This window comes from Megascapheus bottae, chromosome 15 (assembly GCF_031878675.1).
Source record: "Megascapheus bottae isolate mThoBot1 chromosome 15, mThoBot2.hap1, whole genome shotgun sequence".
In the NCBI taxonomy this organism is placed as follows: domain Eukaryota; kingdom Metazoa; phylum Chordata; class Mammalia; order Rodentia; family Geomyidae; genus Megascapheus; species Megascapheus bottae.
Genome location: NC_143523.1, coordinates 25008430 through 25031475, shown reverse-complemented (window position 1 = coordinate 25031475; position 23046 = coordinate 25008430). Strand labels below are relative to the sequence as shown.

At 40.1% G+C, this 23046-nt stretch overlaps 1 protein-coding gene across 4 annotated transcripts in view; it reads left to right on the top strand.

Moving 5' to 3' along the window:
• Positions 1–23046, top strand: part of Lcor (ligand dependent nuclear receptor corepressor) — an 85845-nt gene that overhangs the window by 30261 nt on the left and 32538 nt on the right. For 3 of the 4 annotated variants that reach the window (XM_090346156.1, XM_090346154.1, XM_090346158.1), the window contains 2 exons: positions 5506–5638; positions 17088–17375. In XM_090346156.1, coding sequence (XP_090202282.1) covers positions 17138–17375 — 238 coding nt within the window. In that variant the 5' untranslated portion in view covers positions 5506–5638; positions 17088–17137. Of the gene's footprint in view, positions 1–5505; positions 5639–17087; positions 17376–23046 lie in introns of those variants that run through there. The other variant, XM_090346157.1, reaches the window with a different exon arrangement.

Sequence of the window (23046 nt, the reverse complement as noted above, 5' to 3'; positions counted from 1 at the left end):
CTCAGGGTCCTCAGTCCCCCTACACACACACACACACACACACACACACACACACACACACACACACACACACACACATATGCACATAATGCACACAATTTATTCTTTATGTGTATGTGCTGGTACCAGTGCTTTAATTTTTGCTAAGCTGGTACTCTACTAGTTAGATTTTGGCTGATTAATTGGGGATGAAGTCTTAGACTTATCTTCCCAGGATGGCTTTGGACCACCATCCTCCTCCAGACACTTACTTATTCAGTAGCTGATGTGCTGATGTGGCAGATGTGAGCTACTGGTGCCTCGCTAAATGATTATTTTGATTTGAGGTCTCTTAAGATGATTTCCATATAGATTTTAGGGTGAGTTTTCTATTCCTGCACCCGCAAAAAAAATTCAGCATGATTGAATTTGTATTGCATTAAATCTGTAAATCATTTTAGATGATCAACATCTTTATAATATTAAAAAAACAGTGTGGGAGAAATAATAGTGCTGAATGGTTACAATGACAAGATACAGATTTTTTTTTTTTTTTTTTTGCCATTCCTGGGGCTTGAACTCAGGACCTGGATAGTGTCTGTCCTTAGACATTTTTTACTCAAAGCTAATACTCTCCCTCTTGAGCCACAGTGCCACTGATGGCTTTTTCTATGTATGTGGTACTGAGGAATCAAAGCCAAGACTTCATTCATGCTAGGTAAGCACTCTACCACCACGCCACACTCCCGCACCCATATAATAATATTTATTATTATTATTCTTTGCCAGTCCTGAGTCTTGAACGCAGGGCCTGAGTACTGTCCTTGGGCTTTTCCTCAAGACTGTTGCTCTACCATTTGAGCCACAGCACCACTTCTTGCTTTCCTATGTATGTGGTACCAAGGAATTGAACCCAGGTTTTTGTGCGTGTTAGGCAAGTACTCTACCACTAGGCCAAACTCTCGGTCCCCCCACATATTATTTTTAAGGAATTTACATACTCTAGTGGAGGGAATAAGAAATAGATAATGCACATTATAAAACGAGTATTCTTCAGAGTAGTGTAGGTAAAATGCAATATAGGAGTATAAATGAAGGCAAGATATAAACCTGTATAATATTGTTACCTGGAAAATGCAGCTGAGAACATAGTAATTATGGAGAGCAAATAGGAATTCCAGAAAACCTTTCAATGGATTGGCCTTTGGAGAGAAGATGGAGATAATATAAACCTTTGTTTCTAAACAAGTAAAAACATAAGAAACCCTTCCTGTTAACAATGGCTGAGGCTTGCATGTGTGTTTTTTAGATAGCTTGTACCTATATGATGGATGGACTAAAGTTACCAATTAAAAATGCTGATTATAGAAACAAGCATTTAACAAGTAAAATAGTAATTATTTTCTGCTTACCTTTTGAGTTTATTTATTTATTTTTTGGCCAGTCCTGGGCTTGAGCTTAGGGCTTTAGCACTGTCCCTGGACTTTCTCAAGGCCAGAGCTCTACCACTGAGCCTCCGCACCACTTACGGCTTTTTTCTATGTGTGTGGTACTGAGGAATCGAACCTGGGTCTTGGTGCATGCTAAGCAAGCACTCTACCATTAGGTCAAACTCCTGACCCTTCTGGGTTTAATTTTACAAAAAATATTGACAGATTGGGGCCGGGAGTTTGGCCTAGTGGTAGAGTGCTTGCCTAGCATGCACGAAGACCTGGGTTTGATTCCTCCGTACCCCACATACATAGCAAAAAGCCAGAAGTGGTGCTGAGGCTCAAGTGGTAGAGTACTAGCATTGAGAAAGTTCAAGGACAGTGCTCAAGCCCTGAGCCCAAGCCCAGGACTGGCAAAAACAACAAAAAAATTGACAGATCTTTGCTGATAACTGAGTCATTCTTGCTATAATTGTGCGTTTCGAACCCTATATTTACACTTGGTTCATGTTCAGCCTTAAGCCTCAGGCTTTTGTTTTCCTATTCATTAACTTGATAATCTTACTAAAATTAAAGGCAACATTGACATATAGCAAAAACTTTCATTAAGCAAAGTTTATACTTCATTTAAAGACCAATAATTTAAGTCAAGTTAGATTCACTGTTAAATAACTGCCCTTACAATATATTGGTTATAAAGTAGTGAAACCATTTTCTCAGAGACTTGCTGGCATTTAAAATAATAAGTTGTAAGAAAATGATGTTTAAATCATTGAGTAGAATCTTGTCAGCTCTATTTAGCTCATTGCTTGAAATGTCAATAAGTCACAGGTTAGTAGACTTAGTAATACCTCTAAGTTCATGACCCAGTCTTTTATAGCATAATTATTACAAAACTTGCATGTGCACAAATTCTTCTCATTCCTAGATTTTCTATGCCCTCTGAATTTACAAGAATAATACTTAAAGTTTGAGATTTCAGGCACAGAGGAGGCATCTAGACAGGATTGGATTTCAAATGTTATTCTTTATTTTTGTATTCAGAAATCTAGGCCATTTTACCTTTCCAAAATTCCTTTAGAGAGGAAATCTGCACCTATGGCTCAACACATCTGAACCATGGTACAACAAAATTAGACAAGAAACTTTTGTGTTCACCTTTATTATTTAGCACTTTAATTTCATTGTCAGTTTATTGTCTTGAAAACTAACCTCCACGGTAATACAATTTTGCTTTGTTATTTTGATAAATTGAACATTTCTGTCAGGAGATCAACAGTTTAAAGTTTTTTTTTTTTTTTTCCCTTGTAAAGTGTGTGTGTGTGCGCGTGTGCACGTGGATGCCACATGTGCATATTCCATGTGAACTGGGGCTTGAATTTTTGGCTCAAGGCTAATGCTCTACTGTTTGAACATTAATTAGAGATAAGAGTCTCACAAACTTCCCTGCCTGTGCTGGCTTCAAACAATAAACCCCAAGAGATCCTAACTTCCCGAGTAGCTAGGATTACAGTGTGTGCTCCACTAGAGCCCAGCTTAGACTATTTTTTAAATGCCTTGAAATTAAAGAGTTGTTTTTAGGAAGAGGGAAGGGGTAGGGGAGAGGGATAGATGGAAGGAGGGATAAAGAGGAGGGAGACAATACCAAATGGAAGTATGTATTAGAGGTTATGAGTGGCTTATAAGACCTGAAATAGTATAGCTCTCTTGATAGGACATTTGATATCTAGTATCCATCCATCCTTCCTTCCTTTTTCCTCCCCCCCTCCTTCCCCCCCTCCCTCCCTCCCTCCCTTCTTCCCTTTCCTCCCCTTTCTCCCTCTCCTCTTACCACCCCCCTCCTCCTCCCTCTCCCCCTCACTCTCCATCTCCCTCTTTCCTTCCTCCTCACCCTCTCCCCTCCCCTCCCCCAACTCTCCTTTGTCAGTTATGGGACTTGAACTCAGGGCCTGGACACTGTCCCTGAGCTTTTTTGCTCAAGGCTAGCCTACTTTGACCCACAGCTCCACTTCTGGTTTTCTGGTAGTCAATAGGAGATGAGTTTCATGGTCTTTCTTGGCTGCCTAGGCTGGCTTTGAACTCTATTCCTTAGATTTTAGCTTCATGAGTAGCTAGGATTACAGGCATGAGACACCAACGCTGGCTTCCAGTATCTTTAATATATGAAATTTCGTTCATTCAATATTTTTGGTTGTATTTAAGTTTGAACTCTAGAGTTTGGCACTTATCAGGCAGATGTTCTACCACTTGAGCCTCCCCCAGTCCTTTTATATATTGGTTCTATGTCTGCCTGCCTGCTGGCCTGTCTGGCTGTCATTGCCTCTCCATCAGCCCTTTTGCTTTTTTATATTGGTCATCCATCCAGTCTACCTACCTACCTATGTCACTGCACTGGGGCTTGAACTCTGCTCCTGTTCTATCTAGTTCAGTTTTGGGGGGTGATAGGTGGCACTTTGCCACTTAATCAGCCACTCTAGTTTTATATTTGTTGTTTTGAGGTAAAGTCTTACTTCATGTATGTCAGCTTGGACTGTGATTTTCCTATTCTTCATCTGGAGTAACATGCAAATTTAGTGTACCAACCATTAGTTAAAATGGAACCTCTAGAACTCTTAGAGTACATAGTCTTTTTTTTTTTTTTTTTTTTTTTTGGCTAGTCATGAGGCTTGAACTGAGTCTAGGTCTGTCCCTGTGGCTCAAGACTAGTACCCTACCACTTTGAGCCACAGTTCCTTGGGTCTTAGCCTCCTGAATAGCTGGAACTACTGGCATGAGTCACTAGCACCTGGCTTTTCTTTTTTCAAATTATCTTTAATTTGAGATTGATTTTTTTTTTTTTTTTTTTTGTGGGTCATCAGGCTTGAACTTGGCCTGGACGGTGTCCCTGAGCTCTTCAGCTCAAGGCTACCTACCCTTGAGCCAAGCCCCACTTCCTAGTTTCTTGAGGTTAATTAGAGATAGAGTTTCAGGTCCTTTTGTGCCCAGGCCAGCTTTGAACCTTGATTCTCAGATCTCAGCCTCCTGAATAGCTAGGATTACAGGCTTGAGCCACCATGCCTGGTGAGATTGAATTTTTGTATGTGTGTACACCAGTCCTAGGGCTTGAACTCATTTCTGGTTGCTGTCCCTGAACTTTTGCTCAAGGTTAGCTCTCTACTGAGGGAGCCACAGAGATCCACTTCTGGCTTTTTTTGTGTGTGTGCTAATTTCAGATAAGAGACTCCAAGACTTTACTGTGGGGGTCTTGATTTTGTAGAAGGATCTTCAGATTTGTGCCTCCTGAGTGGCTAAGATTACAGGCATTAGCCACCAGTGCCTGGCTGAGATTGGTTTTTAGATTAAAAAAAAAAAAAAAAAAGCATTTTTTCTGGGCTGAGAGTGGCCTACTGGTAGAGTGCTTGACTAGCATGCATAAAACCCTGGATTCCATTTCTTAGTACCACATACACAGAAAAAGCCAGAAGTGGTGATGTGGCTCAAGTGATAGAGCCCAAGGACAATGCTCAGGCCCTGAGTCTAATCCCTGGGACTGGGGGCGGGAAAAATTGCATTTTTCTGACCAGGCACCAGTGGTTCTCACCTGTAATCCTAGCTACTCAGGAGGCTGAGATCTGAGGTGATGGTTCAAAGCCAGCCCAGACACAAAAGTTCTTGAGACTCTTGTCTCCAGTTAACCACTAGAAAACTGGAAGTGGTACTGTGGCTCAAAGTGATAGAGCACTAGCCTTGAGTTAAAGAGCTCAGGGACAGCACCCAGAGACCCCTTACTGATTTGTCTAAGAATTCTTTCTTTAATGAAGTCAAATACTAACTGCTCAAGGAATGTTTCTAGTATAGTTAAAATACCTGTACATTTTAAACAAAACATGTAATTGTAAAGCGTGGATAAAATCTACCCAAGTCAGACATATACACTAATTTTGCTTTTATCCTTTTGTAGAGACCAATTTCATCCTGGTTTAAAGCTTTTTAAAATATTATTCTTAGGTTAATTTGTCTTATTGCTGTAAGTACTTGTCTTTAATTATGCATAGATACTTTTGATTTTGAATGGGGAAAGATATTTGTATAAATATTTCACCAAATATTTTTTCAGGGACACTTAGTTGGTCTGGATGAACCAACTTCAGGAGCTGGGCAAGAAGCTCTGCTTAAACAAGAACACGCAAAAGTCATACGATTCGAGAGACAAGCAGAAGAGTTCCTCAATGCGGTCTTTCATAGAAAAGGTTGGTTTCTGTGACAGATGACATTTAGCATGTTTGTCTTTCTCCTCAATTTCAAAATTGTTTTAAAAGTTGCTCTAAAGTGTTTTTAATTGATAATGTACTTTTGTTTTCTCTATGATCAAGTTAAATTTGGAGTGATAATCTGTCATTCTTTTCTCTGAAGTGATAATGAGTTTTAGTTAACTAGTACACAATTTATCAGGAAAGGAAAGTTATAAGGTCTCAGTAGTTCTGCATGTTGTTAGGCAATTAAAAAAAAAAAGAAAAAGAAAAAGAAACAGTGGGCTAAGAGTTTGGCCTAGTGGTAGAGTGCTTGCCTAGCATGCATGAAGACCCAGGTTCGATTCCTTGGTACCACTTAAAATATTAAAAAAGCTGCAAATGGTGCTGTGGCTCAAGTGGTAGAGCTCTAGCCTTGAGAAAGCTCAAAGATAGCGCTCAAGGTCTAAGTTCAAGCCCCAGGACTGGGGGGAAAAAGAGAGAGAGAGAGAGAGTTACTCTTTTAGCCACTGGCAACTTGAAAACTGTGAAGTGGTAATTCCAACCTAAATTTTCATTTATATAGAGAATATAGTTATATCTTACAGTTAGATTTGTGTGTATTTCTACTGGTATACAATCTTATTTCACTCAGGCAAAATTATTTTAGCAAAATTACTCATAATGAAACCTTATTTTTTTCTTTCACATTTGATGAATCACTTAATAGCTCCCTTGTTTACATTCTTTCCACTTTTCTTTTTCCAAGAAAGGCATTGTTTTATATTACCTTTAAAATATAGAAAAGAGCTCAAGGTTGGGTGACACATTCCTATACTCTTAGCTACTAAGGAAGCTGAGATCTGAAGGATTACAATTTGAAAAAAATTTGCTCAGCCAAAGAACACCTGAAATGTAAATAGAGCAAAACAGTGCTGGGGGTGAAAGAAAACTTGAGTTCTCCATTCCTTCCTCCCCCCATGTTCTTCCTTCCTCAATACGGAAAAGATCTAATAACAGAATCTTGATGTTTAGACAAATCTTTGTAGAGAAATCAGTTTTGCTTTCAGCTAACATAGTTTCTGCTTGCTTGCTTGCTCGCTCGCTTGCTCGCTCGCTCTCTTCCTTCCTTTCCTCCCTTCTTCCCTTCCTTCCTTCCTTTTTTGTGGATCATGGGGTTTGAACTCTGGGCCTGGGTGCTGTCCCTGAGCTCTTCAGCTCAAGGCTACTGCCCTACCCTTGAGCCAAGCCCCACTTCCCATTTTCTAGAGGTTAATTGGAGATAAGAATCTCAGATCCTTTTGTGGCCAGGCTGGATTTGAACTTTGATCCTTAGATCTTAGCCTCCTGAATGGCTGGGATTACAGGCATGAGGCACCCCTGTCCCTGCCCCCACCCCCCTTTTTGAGATAGTGTCTCCTGAAATTTTCTGCCCAAGTTGTCTTCAAACTACAATTCTCTCGAGTCTTCCCAGTACCTATATGATTACTGGAATTTATCACTAGCTATCACTCTTTACTTTTGAGAAATTATTTTGGAATGCATTTATGTTTCCTAGCTAAACTTTTCCTCTAGTTCTAGTTGTGTATATTACTGCAATAGTTTCTAAAAGTTTTCCATGGTGGTTCCTGCTGTAATTTATCCCTAGCAAACTCCTAGAGGATGAGACAGACAGAAGGATTGTGAGTTCCAAGTCAGCCTTGGCTTATAGCTGTAATGAGATGCTTCTTTCTCTCTCTCTCTCTCCTCCCCCCCCCACCTCTCTCTCTCCCTCCCTCCCTCCCTCCTTCCCTCCCTCCCTCCCTCCCTCCCTCCCTCCCTCCCTCCTTCCTTCCTTCCTTCCTTCCTTCCTTCCTTCCTTCCTTCCTTCCTTCCTTCCTTCCCTTTCTTTTGCTCTACCACTTGAGCCACACCATCATCACTTCCAGCTTTTCTGTGTATGTGGTGCTGAGGACTCAAACCCAGGTCTTCGTGCATGTTAGACAAGCACTCTAACCACTAGGAAAAACTCCCAGCCCTAATGAGACTCTTTCTGAAAACAAGATTGGGAATGTTATTTAAGTAGTAAAGCATCAGCCAAGTAAGCTTGAGGTCCTGAGTTTAAACTCCAGAAATACTTCCCTTGAAATGCACCTTCTATCTAGCTAATATAATGTAACCCTACTATTAATTATAATAAAAATATATTTTAAAAAACCTTTTCTAGCAAATAATTGGACTTACTTTGCTTTGCAGTCTTGTAAAAAATTAAAACAAAAAAGAAGGTGCAGGTCCTCAAAACAACTTCTCTTTGTTTTTTTTTTGTTTGTTTTTGGTGAGTCATAGGACTTGAACTTGGGCTGGGCATTGTCCCTGAGCTCTTCAGCTCCAGGCTACTGCCTTATCCTTGAGCCAAGCCCCACTTCCATTTTCTAGAGGTTAATTGGAGATAGGAGTCTTAAGTCCTTTTGTGCCCAGGCTGGCTTTGAACCTTGATCCTCAAATCTCAGCCTCCTGAGTATCTAGGATTACAGGTGTGAGTTACCTCACCTGCCAGTCCAGGGTCTTGAACTCAGGGCCTGGGCACTATCTCTGAGCCTCTGCTCAAGGCTAGCACTGTACCTGTACCACTTGAGCTACAGTGGCACCTCTAGCCTTTTCTGGGTAGTTTATTGGAAATATGAATTTCATGGACTTTTTTGCCCTGGCTGGTGTTGAACCGTGGTCTTCAGATCTCAGACTTCTCTGATTAGCCAGAATTAATTATACATGTAAGCCACTGGAGCCACTCAATTCCCCTTTAAAATAGCCAGCAAAAGCCAGGCACAGTGGCTCACAACAGTAATCCTAGGTACTTAGATGGCTAATATCTGATGATCAAGGTTCAAAGCCAGCCTGGGCACAAAAGGACCTGAGACTCATCCCCAATTAACCTCTAGAAAACGAGAAGTGGGGCTTGGCTCAAGAGGTAGGGTGAAGTGGGGCTTGATTCAAGGAATAGGGCAGTAGCCTTGAGCTGAAGAGCTCAGGAACAATGGCCAGGCCCAGAGTTCAAGCCCCATGACAGACCTAAACAAACAAACAAACAAACAAATAAAAATAGCCAGCAAAAGCCGTGTGCCAGTAACTCCAGTAATGGAGCTCAAACTGTTGAGTGGGGGAGAGGGGGGAAACAGAATAGCATCCAGCCCCTAAAAAGCATACATGCAAAAAAAAAAAAAAAAAAAAAGCCAGCAAAACGCTAGGCTAGAAGTGAGGCTGAAGTGGCAGAATGCCGTCAGAGCAAGGAAGCAAAACCTTGAGTTCAAACCCAGTACCAGCAAATAATAGGAAAACCCAAAAATGTTTTCTGCCAGTTACTGAGATTGTCCTTGTTTAGCAAGACCCATTGATTTTATATATATATATTATATATATATATATTTTGTTGTTGTTTTGGTTTTTTGGGGGGGGGTGGATCATAGGGTGCTTCAGCTCAAGGCTGCTGTCCTACCCCTGGGCATGGGCGTTGACCTGAGCTCTTCTGCTTTAGGTTATCACCCTGTACTTGAACCCAGCCCCACTTCCCAGTTTCTAGAAGTTAATTCAAGATAAGAGTCTCAGGTCCTTTTGTGCCTGGGCTGGCTTTGAACCTTGATCCTCCTGATCTCAGCCTCCTGAGTAGCTAGGATTACAGGCATGAACCACAGGCACCTGGCTTATTCTTTGTCTTTATATGTAACTCATTCCTATGGAATATTCTTTTGCTTACTATGATTAATATTTTCAAAAGGGTATATGAGGTAGTAATGTCATACCGAATTTAGGAATGCACAGAGATTGTTGTATATTTTTTCCTTCCATTAGATCCCTTGGCATATCAAATGTTTACCATACCTCTTTTGTATTTTAATACTTACTGATACCTTCTGACTTAAAATTTCCCAAGTGCGTATAAATCTCACCTTTTCCTGCCAAGTTTCCCTAATTTCAAAATTATATTCAGAATAGTTATTAGTTATAGAAAATTTTGACTGTTTTATTACAGATGTTCGTCTTTTATGCAGTTCTGGGCTTGAGCTCAAGGTCTAGGTACTGTCATTAGGCTTTTTTGCCGAGGGCTAAGGTTCTACTCCATGAACCATGGCTAAATTTTTGGCTTTTTGGTGGTTAATTGGAGATAAGAGCCTCATGGACTTTTGCTTTTGCCTGGGCTGGCTTCATCCCATGATCTTCAGATATCAGCCTCCGGAGTACCTAGGATTACAGGTGTGAGCCTGACATTATTTCACATTTAAAACTATCTCCTTGTTGCCAAATAAAACACCTTTACAACTCCTTTTGGATATATATTCCCCCATCTACCAATTAATCTGTATATAGGTAGAAAGATAAATATGATTATTCTCATGTGATGCTACAGCAAGCTTTATAATCTGAAAAAGTGACTCCCTGATTTTTGTAGAGGAACCATTCTTTGTCTATTCGTTTATGGGACATTTTTAAGGTCAATCTTAAGCAAAATTCTTTACATAATTTCTGTCCTATAAAGTTTGCACATAATGTCTAGGAGGGAGGAATTCTTGCCTTAGAATTTATTTCAAGGTAAATAGATTTTAAATAATAGGAATTGTCTGGAATTGCATGTAATGTAGGTTTGTATATTTATTTAAATACAGGCCTTAGATGCTCAGAAAATGAGTTATTCCTTTGTAGAGATTGTGCTTTCCTCTGGCTCTTTCCCTCAAGGCTGGGCCTCTACTGCTTAAGCTACACTTTCCCTTCTCGCTTATTGCTGATTAGAAATAGAATTTCATGGACTTTGCTGCCTGGACTGCCTTTAAACCATGATTCTCAGAATCCAGTCTCCTGAGTTAGCTAAGATTATAAGCATGAGCCACCAACCCTTGGCTTGATTTGTTTATTATAGTGATTTTAAGATTTTACAAAAAAAAATTGGGGGGCCGGGAGTTTGGCCTAATGGTAGAGACCTTGCCTAGCATGCACGAAGACCCGGGTTCGATTCCTCGGTACCACATACATAGAAAAAAGCCAGAAATGGTGCTGAGGCTCAAGTGGTACAGCTCTAACCTTGAGAAAGTCCAAGGACAGTGCTCAGGCCCTGAGCTCAAGCCCATGACTGGCAAAAAAAAAAAAAAAAAAAAAATTGTATTTCTGAGCCTTTCATATTAAGGATGCTTTAATTCAGAAGCTTGGATTTAGCCTTTTGTATTTGTGTCTTAAATATACCTTTACCAGCCAGGCTCTGGTAGCTCACACTGTAATGCTAGCCACTCAGGAGACTGAGATCTGAGGATCCAGATTTGAAGCCATTCCCAACAGGAACGTCTATAAGACTCTTACGGACTGATTAAACACAAAAAAAGCTGAAAGTAGAAGTGTGTAGCTCAGGGGTAGAATAAGTTAAAACACACACACACCCAAGTTGAAAGTACATAAACACACACACACACACACACACACACACACACACACAAGTTGAAAGTACATAAGCTTAGAGATAGTTCCCAAGCTCTGAGTTCAAAGCCCCAGGACCAGCCCACATAAATAAATAAAATATATATTTTTTGCTACTATCATAATCTTATCTCTTTTCAGCTTACTCTGGTTACTTAAGTTTAAAAAGTTGATACTATTCTAAAAGTTACATTTGCGGGGGGGGGGGGGGGGGCATAAGAAGGATTATCAAGGTTTGAGAAGCAGTGTACGCATTACCTGACTAAAGTAACTATGCTATACATTATCCCAATAATTTTTAAAAAAGGAAAAAAAATACATCTTAAAATTTGTATCTTAAAATTATGGTATAGAATTTACATGTTTCTCTATATTTTTATTTTGGTTTGACTTGTTGCTTTTTTTTTTGGTCAGCCTTCGGCTTGAGCTCAAGGCCTGAGCACTGTCCTTGGACCTTGGACTTTCTCAAGGCTAGAGCTCTACCACTTGAGCCTGAGCACCACTTCTGGCTTTTTTCTATGTATATGGTACCGAGGAATCGAACCTGGGTCTTTGTGCATGCTAGGCAAGCACTATACCACTAGGCCAGACTCCCGGCCCTTGACTTGTTGCTTTTATCTGACTCACTTCTTTGTTTCTACAGCCATGGTTATGCTTATAAAATTTATGTCAGAATGAATACACTCATCAAACTTAAAAAGGATAATGTTTTCTTAATATTAGGTTACATATTCATATATTATTTTGCTTAATACTTGTGAATTTATCATTTTTACTATATAGTCTTAAACCCTCCATGGAAAAAGCGTATCACTAATACATAAAAATTGTAAATAACCTATCATTTGAAGCATATCTTGCACAGGGTAAAATGGAAAGTTCAAGAACCATTAATAAAAAAATCTAATGCATAGAAATCTTTCTAAAGTAATATATGGTATTTTCCCTCCCTTCCTCTTCCCCTCCCCCTTTCATTCTCTTTTGCCAATCCTGGGTTTCCTAGCATTCTGTATTTTTTGTTTTTGATGATGATGATGATGATGATGAGGATGATGAGCCAGTCCTGGGTCTTGAACTAAGGGCCTGGACATTGTCCTTGGTTTGTCAAGGCTTGTGCTCTACCACTTAAGCTACATCACCACTTCCAGGCTTTTCTGTATATGTGGAACCATGGAATAGAACCCAGGGCTTCCTGCATGCTGGGTAAATACTCTACCCCAGGTCATATTCCTGGCCCCTCCCTCCTTTTTTATCCAGTCTTGGGGCTTGAACTCAGGGCCTGATCACTCCTTATGTGTTCTCAAGGCTAGAGTTCTACCACTTAAGCCACATCACCACTTCCAGCCTTTTTTATGTATGTGGTACCCAGGAATCAAACCCAGGTTTTCGTGCTTGCAAGGCAAGCACTCTACCACTAGGCCAAGCTCCCAGCCCCAGTTTTTTTGTTTTTTCATTTTTATTTTTTTAAAACTCAGGACCTGGGTACTATCTCTGAGTTGTTTTGTTTTTTTCCCCACACAAGGCTAGCACTCTACCACTTTGAGCCACAGAGCCACTTCCAGTTTTCCTAGGATTTTTGTTTTTGTTTTGTTTTTTGCTAGTTATGGGGCTTGAACTCAAGGCCTGAGCACTGTCCTTGGTCTTTTCTCAGGGCTAGTACTCTGCCACTTGAGCCATTTCACCACTTTCAACTTTTTCTATGTATATGGTACCAGGGAATCGAACCTGGGTCTTTGTGCATGCTAGGCAAGCACTCTTACCATTATGCCAAACTCCCAGCCCTTTTCCTGGGATTTTTAATGTAATATATGATAAAGCGTGCAAAAGAAATGTTTTTGAAAGCATTATAAGAACTTTTGAATTTTTGGAGGGTGGGAGAGTGGAGTCCTGGAGCTTGAACTCAGGGCCAGGTAATGTTCCTAGGCTTCTTTTCCTCAAGGCTAGCACTCTACCACTTGAGCCACAGTACTACTTCCAGCCTTTCCTGTGTATGTGGAATCGAACCCAGGGCTTCATGCATGCTAGGCAAGCACTCTACTGCTAAACCACATTACGAGCCCCCCACTTGCAGTTTTCTAGTGGTTAATTGGAGATAAGTGTCTCATGGACTTTTCTGCCTGGCTGGCTTTGAACTACAGTCCTCAGATCCCAGCCTCCTGAGTAGCTAGGATTGTAGACATGTGGCACCGCACCTGGCTTAATTGAATATTTTTATTGGTAAACATTAGCATTTATCAGAAGGAGTATAAATACTTCTTAGTGTCCTTGGTTATCTTTTATAAGCAAGAGCCACTGTTGCCTCTCCTCTTGAGGTTAATTAAGAAATAAACTTGGTACCTTGAGCTCTTTTACTCTAGACCAGAGTTCTACCATGTGAATCACACTCCCATTTCTAGCTTTGCTTAGCCTTGACTGGCTTGGAAACCATAATACTTGTATCTTAACCCTCTAAGTAGGTAGCTACTGTGGGCTTAAGCTGTTTGTATATTATGGTGATTTGAGGTTTTAACAGTAACAAAAGTCAATTCATTTTTCTTTAACTTTGTAAATCAATCTCCTAGGCTTCAAAGTATTTGGTATTTGCCTAGAAAAGGCAAAGCAAAGGCTGTAAAATCTAAAGTGAAGGAAATTGAGGATTTATTTCTTTTAAAAATCATTATAGAGGTGATGTGCAGAGTGATTACTTTCTCCCCTCACTTCTCCCTCTCTTTCTGCCTCCCTCTCTCCCTTCCTTTTTTTTTTTTTTACCAGTCTTGGGGCTTGAACTCAAGGTCTAGGATCTGACCCTGAGCCTCTCTGTGCTCAAGGCTAGTGTTCTACCACTTGAGCTACAGCACCACTTCTGGCTTTTTTTCTATGTGTATGGTACTAAAGAATTGAATCCAGGGCTTTATGCATGCTACACAGGCACTCTGCCACTAAGCCACATTCCCAACCCCTGGTTACAGTTTTTCTTTTTTTCTATGTATTTTTATTGTAATTAATAGAAGGGTTACATTATATTCACCAGATAGAGGAAGCATTATTTCATATACATTGATAGCCTTTATCATGTCTTGGTCCCCATTTCCCTCCCCCCACCTCCGCTCCTCATCCCATTTTCCCCCCTTCCCTATTCGATTTCAAATAACCAAATACACATATATCCAATATATCAGATTACAAGATGAAAAATTGTAACAATATGAGATAACCAAGGGACAGCAAAAGAGATGAGAGATAACATAGTACATTAAGGACAACAATCACTCATTATATGGCTTTTGTTTCTATATCTTGGAATTCCTTTCATTTAGCGTCATACTATATGGCCTTATGTGTCTAGGTTTTGTTCTATTGTAAATCTCTGCTAGGAGAGCCCAAGGTTTCTACTGATTATGACAAATGAGGAAAACCGAGCCTATGTTCCTTTGAGTCTGGCTTACTTCATTTAATATGATTTTTTCTGAGTCTTTCCATTTCCTTACAAATTGGGCGATGCCATTCTTTCTGACAGCAGCATAGAATTCTATTGTGTATAAATACCACATCTTGTTGATCCATGAGTGTGTTTCTTTATGGACAATGTCACCCTTTTGCTCTGTCCTATCCCCCCCATCCCCCCCACAAGTTGTTTCATTTCTGCATAGTGTCTATATCTAGTGAGTACCACTTCTACATTTGTTCACCCTTTGTCCCTTCATTTCTGTGCCCTCCTTCCCCCTACCAAACTGAGCTTTTTTAAGAACTACCGTATAAAAAAGCCTTGGAAGTGTTGTGGTGGGAGTTGGGCACAGATAGAACATTAATATCAAAGGAATGGGTTTTTTGTTTTGGGGTTTTTGTTGTTGTTGGTGGTGGTGGTGGTTGTAGGGCTTGAACTCTGGGCCTGAGCACTGTCCCTGAGCTCTTCAGCTGAAGGCTACCATCCTACCCTTTGAGCCACAGCATCATTTCCAATTTTCTAGTGGTTAATTGGAGATAAGAGTCTCATGGTCTTTAGTGACCTGACTGGCTTTGAACCTTGATCCTCAGATTTTAGCCTCCTTAGTAGCTAGGATTACAGGCCTGAGCCACTGCAGAGGAATAGTTTTAATTGAATTCTATCGATAACCATATGTACAAGTTTAGATTACATTTTTCTCTTTTTCAGTTCTCCTCCCCTTCCAGCATTCTGGTGGGAAGAATAGACCCATAGGCCTTAAACATGTCCATGCACTTTACCATGAAACAGAATCCGTTTCCCACATTTTTCTCATTATTAAAAGCACTAGTGATTTTTTTGGGGAGTGAAGGGGGGAAGGACAGTCCTGGGCTTGAACTAAGGGCCTGAGCACTGTCCTTGGACTGTCTCAAGGCTAGAGCTCTACCGCTTGACTCACAGCAACACTTCCAGCCTTTTCTATGTATGTGGTACTGAGGAATGGAACCTGGCCCTATTTTGTGATTTTTTTATTATTGCATTTTTTACTTAGCTCAATTGAATAGACATTTTATACCAGGTAAGATTAGATGTATAGGCCAAGAGTTTGGCCTAGTGGTAGAGTGCTTGCCTAGCATGCACAAAGACCCGGGTTTGGTTGCTCAGTATCACATACACAGAAAAAGCCAGGAGTGGTGCTGTGGCTCAAGTGGTAGAGCTCTAGCCTGAGAAAGCCCAAGGGCAGTGCCCAGGCCCTGAGTTAAAGCTAGGACTGGCAAAAAAAAAAAAAAAAAAAGTTAAAAAGGATCAGATGTATAGATGTAAACAGATGTAGTATCTATTCTAAAAAAACCTCATCTCCCTGATTGGCTAGTGTGGTAATTATTTAAGTATGAAGGTACTATATTAATATAAGTAATTTTTCCTTTGGTCTTACTCCATTTGAATTTGAAGGTTCTTTTAGTCCTTAAAAATTAATGATAATTATTTTTAACTTATAACTAGAACTCAGTAACTTTATTTCATTACCTTACTGTTAATTGTTGGCAGGGTATAAAAAACGCACGGAAAACACATAGTCTTTCTTTAGGTGTTGAGATTTGACTCCTAGACCAGGGTTACTAAATTGTAATCCCAGCAGTATCAGGCAACTTGTTAGAAAAATGTAAGTTCTTGAGGGGTGATGGGAGGGCTAGGGGCACAGAAACACAGAAGGGGTATCACCCCTACCTGATGAATGTAACTAACCTCTCTATGCATTACCCCTATAATAAAATAAAATTTTTAAAAATGGAAAGAAAAAAAAGAAATGTTAGTTTTTATTTTTTTATTTTTGTCAGTCCTGGGCTTGAGCTCAGGGTCTAAGCACTGTCCTTGGACTTTCTCAAGGTTAGAGCTCTACCACTTGAGCCTCAGCACCACTTCCAGCTTTTTTCTATACATGTGGTACCGAGGAATCAAACCCGGGTCTTCGTGCATGCTAGGCAAGCACTCTAGCACTAGGCCAAACTCCCAGCTCGAAATGTTAGTTTTTGAACCTATTTTAGAAGTGCTCAATCAGAAACTCTTTCTTGGGAAAGAACCCATCCATCTGTTTCTATTTTAAAAAAAAGTGATTTTCATGTACATTAAACTCTAAACATGTCTTCATCTGTCATGAATGTAAAAATTTAGTATCTCTTTATTATCTTATTATTTTGTTTTTTACCTTGCCTCTACTTTTTAACAAGAAGTAACTTTTAACCACTCATGAACTCTGTAACCCGTTCTTGAAAAATATGGGGATTAAGGATAATTCTGGGTGTAACATGTGATAAAGATTTAACAGGGGAGTATTTAATTTATAAGAGAGGGTTTGGGGATTTTTTGATCAGGTAAGTGATTCTTACCCATATGTTATGCCCTTTAAAAAAAAAATCTCAAATCATGAGCAGAGGAAAATGTTTAGGAATGCTTTTAGGAAATTATTTTCAACTTATAACTCAGAGTCAAAGAAGGAATACTATTTTTAGGATATTGGATTTTAGAAAAAAGAAAATGGAATTTTATGGTTTCTTCATAGCTATCTTTCTTTTCTTTTTTTCTTTAAAATGTATTATCCCACTTTAAAAGTAAATAAATCTTTGTTTACAGACAGTCCCTGGGTCTCCGACCCCAATATTCCCCTAGTGGCCCGTGAGATCATGCAGCGAATGATCCAACAATTTGCTGCTGAATATACCTCAAAAAATAGCTCTACTCAGGACCCCAGCCAGCCCAATAGCACAAAGAACCAAAGCCTGCCGAAAGCATCTCCAGTCACCACCTCTCCCACGGCTGCAACTACTCAGAACCCTGTGCTCAGCAAACTTCTCATGGCTGACCAAGACTCACCTCTGGACCTTACTGTCAGAAAGTCTCAGTCAGAACCTAGTGAACAAGGTATGGTTTGATGTCATGGTCTCCTCTGTCCAATCACTAAACTTTATTTTGGGGAGAAAAAAATTATTTTACAAGTAGGGCACTAGATACAATAAAATCAAAACTTTTTCTATTTGGACATGGTGACATGCACCTATAATTCCAGCTATTTGGATGACTGAGGTGGGAGGAATTTGAGCCCAGAGGCCAAGAGATTGAACTGGGTAACATAGTGAGACCTTGTCTCTTGCACACACACACACACACACACACACACTCTTTTTTCTTTTTGGTTGGTCATGGGGCTTGAACTCAGGGTCTTGTCACTGTCCCTGCGCTCTTTTTCTAGGCATAATAACTACCACTTTGAGCTATAGCGCCACTTCCTGTTTTCTGGTGATTAAGTTTCTGGAGACAGGTTCAAAGACTTTCTTGCCTGGGTTGGCTTTGAACTCCTGTCCTCAGATTTTAGCCTCCTGAGTAACTGTGAACCAGCAGCATCCAGCCAGATAATATGTGCGCGCACACACACACACACACACACACACACACACACACACACACACACACACACACACACACACACACACACACACACACACACACACACACACACACACACACACACACACACACACACACACACACACACACACACACACACCCCCCTCCTGAGTAACTGTGAACCAGCAGCATCCAGCCAGATAATATGTGTACACACACACACCCTCCTGAGTAACTGTGAACCAGCAGCATCCAACCAGATAATGTACACACACACACACACGCATGTGTGTGTGTATATGTGTGTTATGTTTGGTGGGTCATGGGACTTGAACTTGAACTCTGGGCCTGGGCATTGTTCCTGAGCTTTTTAGCTCAAGGCTACTGCCCTAACCCCTTGAGCCACAGCACCACTTCTGGTTTGGTTTTCTGGTGGTTAATCAGAGATAAGAGTCTCATGTTGTTTAGTGTGCCTTGGCTGGCTTTGAACCTCAGTCCTCAGATCTCAGCCTGCGGAATAACTAGGATTACAGACATGAACCATGCCTGGCCAGATAACAGTTTTAAGAATTCAACTCAGCAGCATTCCTAATCATGATAGATAATACAATTCAGGTGGTATATACTAATGATGTTAATATAAGCACTTTCCAAATATTATCATACCCATATTAAAAAAAAACTACAAAAAAGTAGATTGCTTCTTTTATTCTCAAGGCTCTACAATTAGTGTCTATCTGAAAAAAATATTTCTTGTTGGGGGAATTATACTCTGTAAATGAGATCATAAAGGGATATGTGTATTATGTGGAGTTTTAAAGAATCACCAGGGTTAGAAATAAAAGACAGCAGGACCCACTATAGGTTAAGTGTATTCAGTGTTTTATGAATACAGAAAGACTTAGCTCTAGATTAGAGGCAAGGTTAAGAGGTTATATCAGTTTTGTTTAGCACAGGAATCTTGGGCCTCTGCAGAACTTGTTATCTTTGGATACTTTACACGTTCTTGTTGCTTGTGATTTCATTTGACCATTCAGAGAGATGATTTCAGTGAGCATTTCAACTAAGCCTTTGAATCACTAGAAATAATAGTAAATTTATGGTGTTGACAGCAATTGGGTTGTTGTTGTTGTTGTGTTGCTCTAGGGCTTGTACTCAGGACCTGGGCACTGTTGCTGATCTTTTCTGCTCAAGGCTAGAGTTCTTCCACTTTGAGCTACAACTCCACTTTTGGTTTTCTGGTGGTAATTAGAGATAATAGTCCCACAGACTGGCTTCAAACACCAATCCTTAGATCACAGCCTCCTGAGTAACTAGGATTATAGGTGCCTGGATTTTACTGTCATAGAAATTTTGCAAAAAAAATATGCAGAAAAATGAGTAGACTTAAATGGTAAAAAAAATGGTGTGGGGGTGAAGAAAATACAGAAACAATCTGGTAGAAATCTCTAAGTAATTTATGAAAATTTTATCTTTATTGGACTGGCATTGTTTAAGCTTTTTCTCCCCCCCCCCCCCCCCCCCCACTTTCCACCTCAGCTTGAACCCAGGGCCTGAATGCTGTCCCTGAGCCTCTTCTTATTCAAGGCTAGTACTCTACCACTTGAGCCACAGTGCTATTTCTGGCTTTTTTTGAAGAGTTTATTGGAGATACCCAGGCTGACTTTGGACCGTGATCCTCAGATCTTAGCTTCCTGAGTAGCTAGTAATTATAAGTATAAGCTGCTGATGCCCGGCAAGAATGCATTTTTTAAAAGCTGAATAAAAATGTATTCTTTGATAGGCTGTGTCAGTCCATCTGTGTGCCTGTTTTCCTCTTCCTTGTTTCAGTATTATAACAGACAAAATATCTTAAGTTTTGAGTGATTCCTACATAGGAGATCTTCTAGTTACCCTTGTGTTTACATTGATTAGTGTACCTTTGGTTATCCTGTTCACAAGTTGTATGTATCTTTTCTGTTTTATAGAGAATTTTAGTATCCATTTAGCATCTTTTTATTTGTCAGTCGTGGGGCTTGAACTCTGGGCCTAGGCGCTGTCCCTGAGCTCTTCAGTTCAAGGATACCATCCTACTCCTTGAGCCACAGCACCACTTCTGGTTTTCTAATGGTTGATTGGAGATGAGTCTCATGGTCTTTAGTGCTCAGTTGGCTTTGAACCTCAATCCTCAGATCTTAGCCTCCGAGTAACCAGGATTATAGGCATGAGCCACCATGACTAGCTCCATTTAACATCTTTACTCTAGGTATCACATCAGGTTTCAGGTTTATAATAGAATGACAGGATAGAGATATATTTAAGGTATTAGTAATAAAAGTTAACAGTGATTCATTCATTCATTCATTCATTTTTGGTTGTAGAGCTTGAACTCTGTGGGCCTGGGCATTGTCCCTGAGCTCTTTAGCTCAAGGCTATGTGTCACTCTTACCCCTTGAGCCACATTGCCATTTCAGGTTTTCTGGTGATTAATTGTAGATAAGAGTTTCAGCAGACTTTAGGAGGCTGGGATCTGAGGATCACGGTTCAAAGCCAGCCAGGGCACTAAAGTCCTGGGGCTTTAACTCAGGCCCTGGACACTGTCCTTGGACACTTTTTGCTCTGCCACTTAAGCCACAGCACCTGGCCTCACTACTTATAATAGTTTAAAAGGTGTGTTGTATTGATTGGCAACATGCTTTTTAAAAGATGAATTGAACTACATGATGACATTATAGTGTACAGACTTAATTAAGCAGAATTTTAAACTATTTCCTTAATGATTTGTTTTTAACTTAAGTTCATCCTTTTGGAAATATTCTAAGCAGTGCATTCCCCTCCACCCCCTCTTTTTTTTTCCCCCCCCCACTTGATCTCAGGGCCTGAGCACTGTCCTTGGGCTTTCTCAAGGCTAGAACTCTTCCACCTGAGCCACAGCACCACTTCCAGCCTTTTCTGTTTGTGTGGTACTGAGGGATCAAACTGGGTCTTTGTGCATGCTAGGCACAGTCTTTTTTTTTTTTTTTTTTTTTTGCTACTGGCCCTAGGGCTTGAACTCAATGCCTGGATGCTCTGAGCTTTTTTGCCCAAGGCTAAATTTTACTATTCGAAACACAGCTCTGCTTCCAGCTTTTGTGTTGGTAACTAAAGATGAGAGTCTCTTGGACTTACCTGCCCAGGCTTCAAACCTGGATCCTTAGATCCTTGAGTAGTATGAGCCACCAGTCCCTGGTTGCACTTGCCATCCTGCCATCCATCCATCCATATCTCTCTCTCTCTCTCTCTCTCTCTCTCTCTCTCTCTCTCTCTCTCTCTCTCTCCTATCTATCTATCTGTCTATCTATCTATCTATCTAATCTATCACCAGCCACTCCTGGGGCTTAAAATGAACCCAGGGCTTCCACTAGGTTACACACTTAGCCCCTACATTTACTTTTTAAATGTCTAATAGAATACTACTTCTGTAAGATGCTGTTGTAGTTTTAGAGGTACTTATGACTCCTAAATGCAAAACTTACTATGAGTATGAGTTTTTTCAATTTACAAATTTAGTTACATGCTTATTTCTGAAATAGAGAGTTATGTCTAAAAATTGTAGTAGGTTCTAGATTATTTTTAACTAAAATATTTTTGACTAGCCAGCCTAAATGTAGAAATACTGCTCTGTCAAATTGGGGCAGAATGAAAGCTTTAAACATTGTTCTGAGGGCCAGGAGTTTGGCCTAGTGGTAGAGTGCTTGCCTGGTATGCACAAAGCTCTGGGTTTGATTCCCTGGAACCACATACACAGAAAAAGCTGGAAATAGAGCTGTGGCTTAAGTGGCAGAGCAAAAAGTGTCCAAGGACAGTGTCCAGGGCCTGAGTTAAGGCCCCAGGACTGGCCAAAAAAAAAAAAAAAAAAAAAAAATTTGTTCTGAGCCAGGCACGGGTGGCTCATGCCTGTAATCCTAGCTATTTCAGAGGCTGAGATCTGGTTTGAAGCCATCCTGGGCAGGGAAGTCCATCAGACTTCTATCTCCAATTAACCACCAGGAAACCAGAAATGGCCCTGTGGCTCCAGGGATAGGGCAGTATCCTTGAGCTGAAGAGCTCTGTGACAGCCCCCAAACCCAGAGTTCAAGCCCCAGGGAGTGGGGAGGGGGGAGAAATACTATTCCGATTATAAGATTTTATTTCTAGATAAGTCTGTAAGGAAAAAAAGTAGCTTTGAGATGGTACCTTAGGTTTATGCCTATAATCCAAACAACTGAGATTCAGATGATAACAGTTTGAAGCCAGCTTGTGCAGAAAAGTCTGTAAAACTCCCATCACAAGAGTGCTTATTTAGCAAGGATGACACCCTGAATTTGAACTGTAGTACCTGTATGTATATATTAATAATAGCTTCAAGAGAAAAGAAATCTTCCAGTTTATATATTAATATGACTTTATGATTTAATCTAACTTCTAGGTTACATTTCTAGGTTTTTATTTGTACTGTTTGTTTTTGCTCTTTAATTTTTGCCCACCAGTATTTAACCTTAATTTGAAAACATATTGCCTTTATAAATTTTATTAGTGGAAGTTTGAAGTTTAGTCGATGTTTTCAAGACATTAAATCTAAATATATATATATATATATATGTATGTATGTATGTAGTTTTTGTAAGTGATTTCTAAAGAATAATTATCACACAAGTTTAAACCATAAACAATAAATTTAATTTCAGACTATCTTGGTAGTATGTACATATAATCATATTTAAAGTAATTTTTGTCTTATTTATAAAAAACTTGTCCAGGGCTGGGAGTTTAGCCTAGTGGTAGAGTGCTTGCTTCACATGCACGAAGACCTGGGTTCAATTCCTTGGTACCACATACACAGAAAAAGCCAGAAGTGGCACTGCGGCTCAAATGGCAGAGTGCTATCCATGAGCAAAAAGTGCCCAAGGACAGTGTGTAGGACCATAGTTCAAGCCTCAGGACTGGCAAAAAAAAAAAAAAAAAAGGAAAATGAAGTATTGCCAGGCACCGGTGATTTGTGCCTATAGTCCTACTCAGGAGGCTGCAATCTGAGGACTACAGTTCAGAGCTAGCCCAGGCAAAAAAAGTCTATAATATAGATTCTTCAGTAAAAAGCCTGAAGTAGGACCTAGGGTTTGGCCTAGTGGTAGAATGCTTGCCTATTGTGCACGAAGACCCAGGTTCAATTCCTTGGTACCACATACATAGT